Here is a 12,840-nt window from a genome sequence, read left to right as displayed (position 1 = left end):
TTGGTGCCGAAACCCGGGACTTGCGGTTCTCCCGTGTTGCTGACCGGGGTCCCCAAGGTCTTCAGCCGGCACCAGGCCCCTTTTGCCTGGGAAGATCCCTTTGGACCCTCGGCCATCCTCCGGGCGGTAATTTGCAAGTCTCGAAGGATCCAGCCAGGGAGCAAAGGCAAGACCCAGCTGGCTTTCATCGATCCCGGGATCACAGTATAGAAGACATGGGAGTATAAGGCTAAAATCCAGTGCACTGGTGGTAGCGGGGTGGTAAAATTCCTGGCAACTGAATTCTCTGCCCTCTTATCTATCGTTCTTCTTGCCTTTCTCTTGGTCCAAATCCAAAGCCCGTGGACCTAGCTCAACTCAAAGGGGAGTTCTGAGCACTTTCTCTGCCTCTAAATCCTCTGGCCAGCCGCCCTGATGGGGTCTGAAATAAGACGGAGAGGACCGGCTTAAACACCCATCTCGTCACAACGGGTCCCTGTCAAAAGCAAGGAGTCAGAGTTCTTCTTCCACCCTTCAGCCAGTCGGTTGAAGTCTTTTCTTCCTTTCCTTTATTTTCTTCCTTTCTTTTTCAGTCATTTATTTATTTAAGTTCACTTTTTTATCTTCTTCTTTTTTTAAATCACTTCTATTAAATCTATGGCTGTTCTATTATTTGTGGATGATTATATTAACTCTTGAACTAACCTTATACCTTTTATTTATTTTATTATTTATTTTATTATTTGATAATATTAATATTTATTAATATTTAATAATAAAATAAAATAAAGATGCATTAGTGGGAGGTAGGTATAGAAAGGTTGACTATCCCTGTCCTAGATGAACTGGCAGGACTAGATTTGTCATACTGTGTTTATAGCTGTGCAGCAATCTGAGGTAACATCTATTTTTAATTCTCCCATGGCTTGCTCCTTCTCAAAGAATATTTTTCTTCTTTATTCTAAGTGTCCCTTTACTTATAGATACACTGTGCCCAAGGAAAACCACACACATGGGGCTCACTGCGAGAAGTCTCCTTCCTCCACACATCTCTTGTTTCTCACGACAAACTTGGGCGTCTCACTGGCTAAGGTAATCTTCTGTTGACCAGAACTTGAAGGTTTGATCCTTGGAGGTACTATCAATCTTCATTGTGTTTCCCATTCATGGAGATCAGCACAAATTACCTTTTAGGATGACTTTATGCAGAAGGGGAAGAGTTTCCAACCCTTGAGCAGAACCAAAAGAGAGCAATGTTGTGATGTTAGAAAAAACTGCACCTGCTCAGTGGTGCCTTGCCTTGGATTGTGTGTGTTTTTTTTTAAGGCACACAACTCCTGCCCCTTTGGGGAAGAGGATTGCTCTAAACTTCATGTTGATCAAGGCAGGTGCCAGGATGTTGGGTGCCATGTTTACCCACACAATACATTATTGGTAGCTATGCCAATGCAATGTGCAAAAAAGTAGAGAGAACTCCACATGACCAATTAATGGTGGAATGAGGCCTCAAGTTACACAGATGTTTCCCTTATAAGTGTTCAAAATAAGGATAAAATTGCCTATCTCATATAAGTTTCACTGAACCAACAATGACATTTAAAAGGGACCCTTGACCATTAGGTCCAGTCGTGACCGACTCTGGGGTTGCAGCGCTCATCTCGCGTTATTGGCGGAGGGAGCCGGCGTACAGCTTCCAGGTTATGTGGCCAGCATGACAAAGCCGCTTCTGGCAAACCAGAGCAGCACATGGAAACGCCGTTTACCTTCCCACCAGAGCGGTAATAAATAAACTCTGTACTACAATACAATAAACTCTATATTACAATACATACTTGGCTGTGCTACCGGTATTACTTTAATACACAACGCTGCTCTATACAGATATGCAGGGCCATCTTAAGCAGGTCGGGCGCCCGGGCGCCGTGGTGCGCAGATCGCTCCGGCCCATAGCTGCCAAGTTATCCCTTTTTTACAGGGATTTTCCCTTATGCTGAATAGGCTTCCTCGCGAGAAAAGTGAAAACTTGGCAGCTATGCTCCGGCGCCCCTGCCCCGTTTCTTCCCGCGGCTGGTGGTTTCCGCGCGGCTTCACCGCGCAGCGCCCTCCTGTCAACCCAGCGCCCCGCGCCCCGCAGCCTACCCCTAGAGCCGGCCCTGCAGATATGTACTCTCATAAACTTGTTGCAATCCTGACAGAGATCAAGGCAAGGTAGGCTATTTGTATCTTTGTTTTGCAGATGGGTGGGGGCTGAGATTGAGGAGGGAGCTCTGCCTAAAGTTACCTCAGACAGAAATCTAAACCAGGCACCCCCAAACTGCGGCCCTCCAGATGTTTTGGCCTACAACTCCCATGATCCCTAGCTAACAGGACTAGTGGTCAGGGATGATGGGAATTGTAGTCCAAAACATCTGGAGGGCTGAAGTTTGGGGGTGCCTGATCTAAACCATCCAATCTGCAGCTCAGTCTCGGCCTCTGCCCTATTCCAGCTCATAAAGTTTAGTTCCTCCCCCACCCCCTACATACCAAAACTTATCAGCTGCCCCAAATATAGACTCTCAGGGTGGCTTAGCACAATAAAACAGGTGCAATAAATCATGTTTAAAACAATGGACAATAAAAAAGCCTAACAGCATAGGCAAACTCCAGAATTATCAGCAGCCACCAGACAATAGAAATTCCATTGTATTTTTTTAAAAAGAAAGTCTGCACTAAAGTTCTTGACGGGGAAAAAACTTCTGTAGGCAGGGATTTCCCCTCAAAAGGGTGCCACAATCCAGAGATCCTTGCTCCTTGTCCCCACCTGCCTTGCCTGACTGTGGCAGAACCCAGAGCAAGGCTTAATCTGAAGATCTTAGCATCTGGGGAGGCAAGTGTGTGGTTTACGAATAAGCATTTTGTATTGGGAAACATCAAGGCAATCAAGCCAGGAGGAATACTTCTGCCTACATATATAAAATTATTACTTCATCTCTAGCACTATTCCAAACATTTCCTGACAAAGTTGCCTTTCTGCATGTGTGTTCCTGCCCTGTACAAAGAACTGATAACCACCGTGCAACATAAGCCTGCATTAGCCCCATTTAAGATGCCAGTTTTTCAGTACAGTGGTACCTCTACTTACGAATAACTCTACTTGCAAATGTTTCTACTTACACGGGAAGCTGTCAGCTGATCTTCCTTTGCCTTCTTCCCGCGCTACAGCTGGTTCCCCTTCGTGTTCCACTGGTCTCTGCCGGTTGTCACAAGCGGTGAGGGGCAACCGGCAGAGACCAGCGGAACACAAAGGGGAACCAGCTGTAGCGCAGGAAGAAGGGGGGGAGAAGCGGAGGAACGGATCAGTTCCTCCGCTTCTCCCCCCGCTGCCTCGCACAGAGACGGCATGGGGAGCCTTGCCGGGCTGTTGCCACCTGCCTGCCTGCCTTCCCCGAGCCAAGTGCCCGCTGCGCTTCGGCTCAGGGGATTGGCGGCAGCAGCGACGCCTGGTCGCTTGGCTCGGGGCAGGCAGGCAGGCAGGCAGGCGGTGCCTGCCTTCCCCGAGCCAAGCGAGCAAACGCCGCCGACGCCGCCAGTCCCCTGGAGCCCATAGGAACACATTAATTAAGTTTCAATGTATTCCTATGGGAAACTGTGCCTCGCAAGACGAATTTTTCGTAAAACGAATTGACCCGCAGAACGAATTAAATTTGTTTTGCAAGGTACCACTGTACAGAGCATGAGGAAGCCAGAAACTAATCACTCCTCAGCATGTGGGCCTAGGAAGCTGCTTTACAGCGAGTCAGACCACAGGTCCATCTACCTTAGTATTACATTCAAAGACTAGCAGCATATCTGCAGGGTTTCAGATGGGGTCTCTCCCAGCCCAACCTGGAGATGCCAGGAATTGAACCTGGGATCTTTTGCATGCACGGCAGATGCTTTTCCACTGAGCGATGGCCCTTGCAGCCTTTCTCTCTCTCTCTCTCTCTCTCTCACACACACACACACACAGAGAGAGAGAGAGAGAGAGAGAGAGAGAGAGAGAGAGAGAGAGAGAGAGAGAAAGACTCATTCATCCCCTTCTCTCCCATTTTGGGAACATCTGAAAAGCAGTGATTAAGTCTTTTATCACCACTGAACATTCTCATCTGTGACTAAATTTGAGGATCCAGAGAGGGCACAAAGAAATTGGTTCTGTCAGGGTAATAAAAGCCCATTATCTTCTATAATATCAATCTGATTTGCAAGTCCTGATTAAACATTAGAAATCTCATCAACTAGCTGGATAGGGTTAATGTTTGCTTTGCAAGTGTAAAGGAATAGAAATTACTCTTCATTGATTTTGCTTTAAACAAGGTGAACATGTTAAAATATTTGCCTTGAAATAAACCTGCTTGTATAAGGAATCTATACAAAATTCACCCTCCTGAATTCCTACTATTGCTTTGCAGCACAAATGGTTCTCTGTTAGGCATCATTTTGCAGCACAGAGAGACCTTTTCCATTACTAGGTCTGTTTGGGAAAGGTGCTGTGATATATGGAGGTGGTAAAATATGTTTATAACACTTGGAAATATAGCTTGCTTATATCAGCCTGAAATTCAAAGACTGGGGACTCCAAAGAACTGTTTACATAACGCCAGCTCTTGACATGACCAATCGTTAAAGACCCTTTCTTCACATTTCACTTGGGGAACCCCTGATTCATGTAAACGCATTGAGGCAAACAACTTCTACAACTCAGAAGGGAAAAAGAGGCCAATTCAATTCAACAAGTTGCGAAAAAAAATATTGTCGAGTCCAAGAGGCTACACTTTGCATAGAAAATATGTGCCCTTCAGCAACAAGTAACACAAAAAGAAATTTGCTAAATCAATGAACTTTTTGATGCATAGTATATCAAAAGGTATCTGTCAGCATCCTGGGGGGGGGGGATCAACTCTAGTTATAAACACAGTATTTTATTCTCCATATAATCTCTCTTCTCCCATTCCTGGCTTCTGCCAACACTTCTACCAAAGTGGGAAAGGTGAAAGAAGCAAAATACATTGCTTGAGAAAGAGGGGGGATCAGTGCCACTTCACAATACAGTACATTGTTATGAGTTTGTGGGTGCCAGGCACCTATAATCCTATAATGTTAAAATATAAAACAGGCTAGCTGCCGATGCTGAGGCAATTGCCTGAGTGATGAACCATTAAGAGAAGAAAGAAAAGGTGATGAGCCATTAAGAAAGCAAAGGAGAGGGTGCTCTGTGTGAGATGTCAAATGGGTGGGCCGCCTCCCTCAAATTGAAAGTGTGTGTAATGTGACCTAGAGGCTAGAAAGCCAGAGGCAGACCACAATGTTTGATTTCTGCTTGAATCCAAGGAAGCAGCTATGGAAGAAACAAGGCCCTTTTCGGGTGATAATGAGGTGAACCCCTCCATCATAGGCTCAGGTTGTGTATGTGTGCTAATAAACCGTATAACCTAATGACACCACAGTCTCTGCTGTGCCTCATTTCCAAAAGGAGACTTAGAATCTTGCAGCGCTCATAGATTAGGGTGGCATGCAACAATATTATCCTGGGATAACAACCCCCAAGGCAAAATCCATCTTTATTGTATACAGTGGTACCTCGACTTACGAATGACTCGAGTTACGAACAGAGTTCCATACACCATTTTGGATGCGGTTTAGATAGGATTTTTTCGACTTACGAATTTTTAACCCCCCCCCCAAGAAACAAGAACTATAGCAAGAACAGAAGGGCCAAGTGTTGGGTCAAGCACAAAGCGTAAACAACACTAAGTTTTATCCAAAGTGAACAAAACAGCTAGTGGTAAAGCTGCAAAGCAGCACAACATTATCAAGTTGAAAATCCCAATGGATTGAAAGGGGACAACATTGCAATGAAACTTACAAATCAGACATCAAGACCGCCATGCCTCTCAGAGGCCTATCCTTCATACATGCAAGGTCATGTCCCTGAACTCAATTCTTTTTGTCTTCCCTCCCCCTATTTTCACTTATCCAAAGAAGTCAGGGGAGTCTCTCCAGAAATGCATGCAGTTGTCTCATCTTCATGCCTCATAAGCCACTGTTTCATCCACCCTTCCCTCCCTTGAAAACACCACAAAATTGGTGCCTCAGGCCAACAGCAATTGCCTACAGACACTGGACAGCAAAGCACCACGGATCAGACCTTTCCCACTGCTAATGGCTTCACCTTCCTGTTGCCTGGCTGCCCTCAGCCACCACCATCACCATACAACCCCACTCGGTACACAAAAGGAAAAGCGACATGGTGTGGTTGCATGGTCATCCCAGGAAGGAGAATAGCTGCCCAGCTCTAGGCCAGCTGTGGAGAGCTCTATGGTGGAGCTTTCCAAAAGGCTTTGAAGTTGAAGAAGGACTCCCCCACACCAACCCACACCCTGGTCCCCTCATTAAGCTTCCAAGGTAAATGTAGCCCTTCCCCATCAGTTCCTTCAAAATAAAGCTTTTCCCTGATAAACTGTACCTACTGCCTGCCCTTTTCAGTGCATTCTTCACTTTGTCCCCACATCCCCTCAAATGAATGGTCAAGAACATGCTTTGTGAAGGTTTGGCCCAGCACTAGAAATTCCAGCGTTGTCCATGTGTAGCCATGTGAAGAACTGGCTAGCTCTGATCCCATCGTGCCTTAACAGAGCCGGAGTTCCATGCACAAGTACTTGGCTGTAGGCAAGGCAGCTGCACAGGACATACTGCAATGCCCTTAAGGTCCATCTGCTGTTCTGCCCAGTCCTGGATGCATGCAGCTCAAAAAGGGTGCTAGGATGTTGTCTAGCAAGAGCTACAGCAGCTGGTGTAAAGGAAACCTCTCTCCTACCCCCAACCCCAGGACTGAGCCCTGAGCGATTCCTTCTGCTACTGAACGGGAAAGTATAATTAGTAGCACTGTCAGTTTGTGACAATCAAACACCACAGAAAAAACACACCAAACTATGAGAAATATAGGCATATGGACGTCAGGGAATATCAAAAGCAACAGACGCCTCAACTCATAAAGTGATGCCCATCACACATTTTATTCTTTTAAACAAAGAGGCTTAAATTAATTCATGAGAATTAGGAGCTCTAGTCATTCTTCACTCCCTTGACCTCTTTGCTCCTACTTTCCCTTCACTAGAAAAAATTTTCTTCTAGATGTTTCCCAGTCACTGATAGCTCATCAGAAAAAAGGGATTAAATGGCTAAAAATAGAAGCTTCTTTGGGTTATTGCTCCATTGCACCATTCCCTAGGGCAAGCAAAAGCACCACCAAAGAGAGGGCCAGGAGAACATCATTCTTGATACCCTTAATCCACCTTGAAGTGCCAAGTTCAATCCTGCACACATTACTGCCCATGAGAGAGCTCTTTCCCCTCAGCAGTCCTGAGGTGCTTGGAAGAATCCAAAAATCGCAGGAAACAGCATTAACCACTTAAAGCAAAGACCTTAGAAACCAAATGCCTGAACCAAGCGGACATCTCACTAATAATTGTACACTTTTTGTTTAGAGGGGGGTTGGGGAAACCTGTGACCCTCCATAAGTTATTGGACTACAAATCCCAACAGACAAAACCAGCATGACCAATGCAAGAGATGATGGGAGTTGTAGTGAATCAACATCTAGAGCAGTGATGGGCAGCCTTTTGAGCTTGGTGTGTCAAAATTCGCCAAAAACCCGAGCATAACTTGGGTGGTGTGTCACTTCGAGAAAAAAACCATAATGTGCAAACTGGCATGTCTTCCCTAATGCTGCATAATTTATTCTGTTTTTCACTGAGCCACTGAGGAAGGGGCAAGAAACTACAGTGGGCACTTGAATTTCCACTTCCAACTACGGGAAATCTGTTTCAACCACCTCTCTGGCTTCTGAGACTTCAGAAAATGTTACACACATCTCTTAGCGGCTATAAGGACCAGTGATGTTAAAATAACTAAATAAACATATAAATGTGAATGCAGTGGTGCTCAGGAAGGTGAATTGTGCACTCTTTCTCTACTTCTACAGAATTGTAGCGTACGTCAGAGCCCCAGAGGTATGCCATTGGGGATAAAACAAGTGGATAACACATAATGCAAAGCTGGAAACAAGAAATTAACTCTTATCTGCAGCAAATTACTAAACACTGATCCTTGCAAGTTCTCTGGTTGTAAGCACATTATATCTCTTTTAAGTGTCTGAGTTCAGGGTGGGAATGCAGAGAGTAAATAATGACAGACATCTACTTACCAGTTTCCTTCTCAAAAGGCAGTAAATTCTTGTGTTGGCAACAGCTCCTTTGCACACAAACACATTCATCACAAGCCAAACAGTATTGCCACGTGCAAAGCAGCTGAATACAAATGCCCATTCTACTGGAGCACACTTCACCGTATTAAGGGCAAGATAATTCATAAAGACAAGCAGAGAAAGGTAGCATTTTGCAGCTTTCCTCTGAGCTATAAATAGTTATGGCATTTTCAAGAAAGCTCTCCCCTTCAGTACACTAAGTGTTCTACATACTTTATATTTCATTACAGACCTAGAGCCTGTGTCAAACCCTTTTAATAAGTAATAATGTTCAACCCCTACCAAGTTTTCCTGGTTTCTGGCAGCTATTTTCTGGTCTTCTTCACCTCCATTTTTCATGTATTTGACTTCTTCCACAGGTTTGATCCTATACTCATCTGAGGAGCAAGAGGAAGAGGAGAAAACACACACGTGTAAGAACAGTTATAGATAGAACCTGTGCAGCTCAGCAGATGTTTTTCACAAGCAATGATCCTGTGAACACTTCATAACTCCAAATAGCTGCGTAATGAAGAAGGCTCCTCTTGGGTCTTCTTCTTTATGGACTTAATGCAATTAACCCCAAACAAGTCTGTTAAGAGCCTTTGAGGACCACTTTGCAGATTATAATGGTACGGGTACCTTATGGCTCCAAACTGTGTACTCAACTAAAAGATTTGATGCATGTAAAGCACTTTTAGGCGTTTTAAAACCACTTTCTGTGGAGTGGGGAGCAAGGCTGTGTGTGCCAGTCCCTTCCTCGCAAGTTTCTCCTACAATTGTTACGTGCATTCAGCTGAACTCAACACACACACACACCCCGGCAACTTGCAGCAACCGTCATGCAGGATTCCCCACTGCAGGAAAGACTGCCGGCACGTGCAGCCAAATTCACTCATGACCCTGCACCTCCAGAGCTTCCTACTCATGAGAGAAGGCTGCTTTTTGTCTCAGGGTAGATCCAGTGTACTTCAAACATGTACAAGCTGCAACTGGCAATGCAGGTGTGCAGCACATCTATTCATGCGGCAATATGTGGAGCAACTCTGGTGGACATTCTCACCAGAATCTGTCCACGTTAATATGAACAATTAGCTTAGGAAAGCAACTAGAGTGGTTAAGAAAACAACATGCAGCATGAATTAGGGAACTGAAATAGCTATCAAACTCAACTGTTGCTTAGAGGGAGAAGGTGGAATTGGAAATCAAGCAAACTAGAACAATATTAATGTGAGTGTCAGGATAACATGAGATAACAGCATTACTGCAATGCTGATTTAAAATACTAGGCACAGTGAGGGGGGAAGGTATTTGATCCCCAGCTAAATTTGCCAATTTGTCTTCTGGGTGTTTTCCTGTTGTTATTCTGTCTCTCATAGCTACAATAAACCTATCATTAAAATTATGGACTGGTCATTTCTTCATCAGAGGGCAAACGGGCAAATTTAGCAGGGGATCAAATACTTTCCCCCCTCACTGTAATGTCAAAATTTCAATCTTCCATGTATATAGCTCAATAATCCTTACAACAACCATATAAGGTAGGACAGGAAGATTCCCATATTACAGGTGCAGCAGGGAAGACAGAGAGATACAAGGCATCTCCCTTACACATTGCTTGGTGGGATTTAAAAAATCATACTGCCCTTCAAAGTTTGTACTAGGAATATACATTCCCCATGAGATGCACAGTTCAAATATCTTCCAGGCTTAGACCTCCCCCAGATAGTCCTCAGGAAATTGAGAGGATGTGCAGCAAAGAGATGCTCTTGGTGGACCACAGCAAGGACAACAGATAGGAAGGAAGCCGTGGCCTCCAAAGGGAATTTAGGAGAAGAGAAGGAGGACAGATGTTCCTCAGTCTCAACAACTACTCATGTGCTTTGGAATTTGGATGCACAGTCACTCTTTCCCCATCTTTATGTATTATTTCCTTATCTTTTTTAAAGACATGAGCACTGCTTCCCCACATAATATAATTCCTACACTGGCAAACAGTTTGAGTTTTGCTGAGGTAGAGGTACAGAATGATCTGGTTCTATCCTAGTTTCAGAAGCCCTCTGCAAACATTTTGTTTAGACCAGGCATCCCCAAACTCGGCCCTCCAGATGTTTTGGGACTACATCTCCCACCATCCCTAGCTAACAGGACCAGTGGTCAGGGATGATGGGAATTGTAGTCCCAAAACATCTGGAGGGCCGAGTTTGGGGGTGCCTGGTTTAGATCTTTGGCAGGAAGGGAGGGGAGAGAAGCAGGGAAGAGAGAGAGAGGGAGATTGGAGAGCTTTTCTCCACTTTTGCCTCCAGCCACGGCTGCGTCTGGCACTGCCAATTGGTACGCATCCTCTAACACGGGTGTCCAACTGGTTGATCGCGATCGACAGGTCAATCCCTGGGTGATCGTGGTCAATCGCAGGATCCTTATCGCTCGCATTGTTTAGAATCATAATTCCGCCCCCTCCCCCCTCGGTCTTTTCCTACGTCATGTTTAGTGTGCGTTCCCCCGTCGTCTGCTGTAGTGCTGCGTTCGTCTGTTAGTGGCTGCGTTGTTGGTGAGCGATTTAAATTAATTCTGCACACTTACTGTTTAAAAAAAGGTCAACAACTTTGGGAAGCCCCCCTAAAAAAGCTGAATAACTTTGGCCTGCCCCCCAATGGGTAGATCACTGCCAGTCCATCCGTCCCGGAATAGATCGCACTCTCTTGGGAGTTGGAGTCCTTCCCTAATATTGGCTGAACAGGCATCACACTTTCTACACCTTGCTGTCCACACAATACAGTAAGCTTGCAACTTATGCACATTTAATTTGTGCTCATTCAGCTTTATGTGTGTGGAAAACTTTAAAAAAAAAATAGAAAGGGAGCAGGGTTCCAGGGCAAATGACCTTGGTAATCTCACCCACCACTTGAAACCAATGTGTTTCAACTACAGTGGTACCTCGGGTTACAGACGCTTCAGGTTACAGACTCCACTAACCCGGAAGTAGTACCTCGGTTTAAGAACTTTGCTTCAGGATGAGAACAGAAATTGTGCCGCCGTGGCAGCGGGAGGCCCCATTAGCTAAAGTGGTACCTCAGCTTAAGAATGGACCTCTGGAATGAATTAAGTTCATAACCAGAGGTACCACTATATACACGATTTTGGCTTTAGGCGCAATCCCCGGAACATAACCCCTGCATTGGTTGCAGGCCTATGGTACTGAACCATGTTGTTCAGAAATGCTAAGTTTCAAATGCCTAGAGATAATTGTGTTTTGCAGGGCTAAGATACGACAGACAAGATTCCAAGAGGATCAGGTGGAATTTGTGCAAGAAAGGGGGGGGGGAGAGAAGCATCTACTCCCACAACTTGGTCCCTTAACCGGCATTATATTAAGATTACACTCCCCTTTTTCTCCCCGCAATGATGAACATTAATGGCACATATCCTCTCATAGTTTAAGTTCTGTCACACTAAAAGGATTTCTGTTTGTCATTCTAAAAAAAAGAAGTTCAAAACATGTGTTGTCAAGATGAAAAATCGCTTGCCAGAGATAGGTTGAAAATATTTGAGTTTCCTCCTGAGAAGTGTTTTCTAGGTAATTTGACTGTCAGTGTTAAGAAAAATATTGGACTAATTGTGACCCTAGAGCAGCGCAAGATGAATCATAGCAAGGATAAAATATCCATCTTGGAATCGTCCCACTAGCCTTTAGATGCAAGCAGTAGGCCTTTAGAAGCCCAAGAACTATTATTTTAGCTTAAATGTTGACATTCACAATTGCTGCCTGCTCTTGTAATTCAACTAAATGTCAGTGAGCTCAACATCAAGTAATGAAAGGTCCATGTTCACTACGCAATGTAGCCTTAGCACCAGTTCAAGGTATTAGCTGACATGGCACATCCCTTAGGAAACTGACACCTTCTCACATTCTCATGCCACCTCAGGTATCTTTGTGGGTTTCTCCCCCTTGCCAACTTGCAAGTGCCCCAATATATATGTTAAAAGCAAGATGGGATGTACAAGGCCTTCTTACATAGCAAGCAACTACTCACAAGAAATCTTAGGTAAAACAGTAAAAACTTCATACATGAATAAGACCAAGGTCTACTGAATCCAGCATTCTGCTTCCCAAAATGGACAGTCAGGTGCCAACAAGCAGGAACCAGAGGCTCATGATCCCCAGCATTTAAGGCCAAAACTAGATTTGCACAACCTGTGCGTTGTGGCTACTCTAGAGTAACGACTCTCCAGAACGTTGCCTTTTCATGCTTTTATTGTGTGCAAACTATTTACAGTGCTGGAGCTGTACAAGATACATGTTCTCAGTATGGGTCAGAACCCTGGAATGGCGATTCCCACTTTTTTTCCAACAAAGAAGTCTGGGAATCCCAAATCTCCTCCCCCGTTTCTTTTTGCGCAATTCCGGAACTGGAGGGAAAGGTCTTCTTGCCGTGTTTTCCTTCCTCCCCCTTTCCCTCTCCCTTCCTTCCTCTCCCAAGTGGAGCAGGGGCTCTGCGACCCTGCCAGAGCCATGCCCTCTACTTCCTGCTTCCCCGCTGGACTCTTGCCCCTCCCCGCTCCCGCTGGTACTCAGGGAAGAACTGGTTCTCAAGATGGGA

General features: G+C 45.0%; 1 protein-coding gene across 2 annotated transcripts in view; it reads right to left on the bottom strand.

The window, feature by feature from the left end:
* The window catches only part of C7H1orf21 (chromosome 7 C1orf21 homolog), a 130,980-nt gene that overhangs the window by 50,668 nt on the left and 67,472 nt on the right, over nucleotides 1-12,840 (bottom strand). For both annotated transcript variants that reach the window (XM_035102089.3, XM_088673602.1), the window contains one exon: nucleotides 8,543-8,637. In XM_035102089.3, coding sequence (XP_034957980.1) covers nucleotides 8,543-8,637 — 95 coding nt within the window. The remainder of the gene's footprint in view (nucleotides 1-8,542; nucleotides 8,638-12,840) is intronic.

This window comes from Zootoca vivipara, chromosome 7, assembly GCF_965207765.1.
Source record: "Zootoca vivipara chromosome 7, rZooViv2.hap1.1, whole genome shotgun sequence".
Taxonomy (NCBI): domain Eukaryota; kingdom Metazoa; phylum Chordata; class Lepidosauria; order Squamata; family Lacertidae; genus Zootoca; species Zootoca vivipara.
The sequence above is the reverse complement of the archived record's forward strand: the minus strand, read 5'-3'. Positions and strand labels throughout refer to the sequence as shown.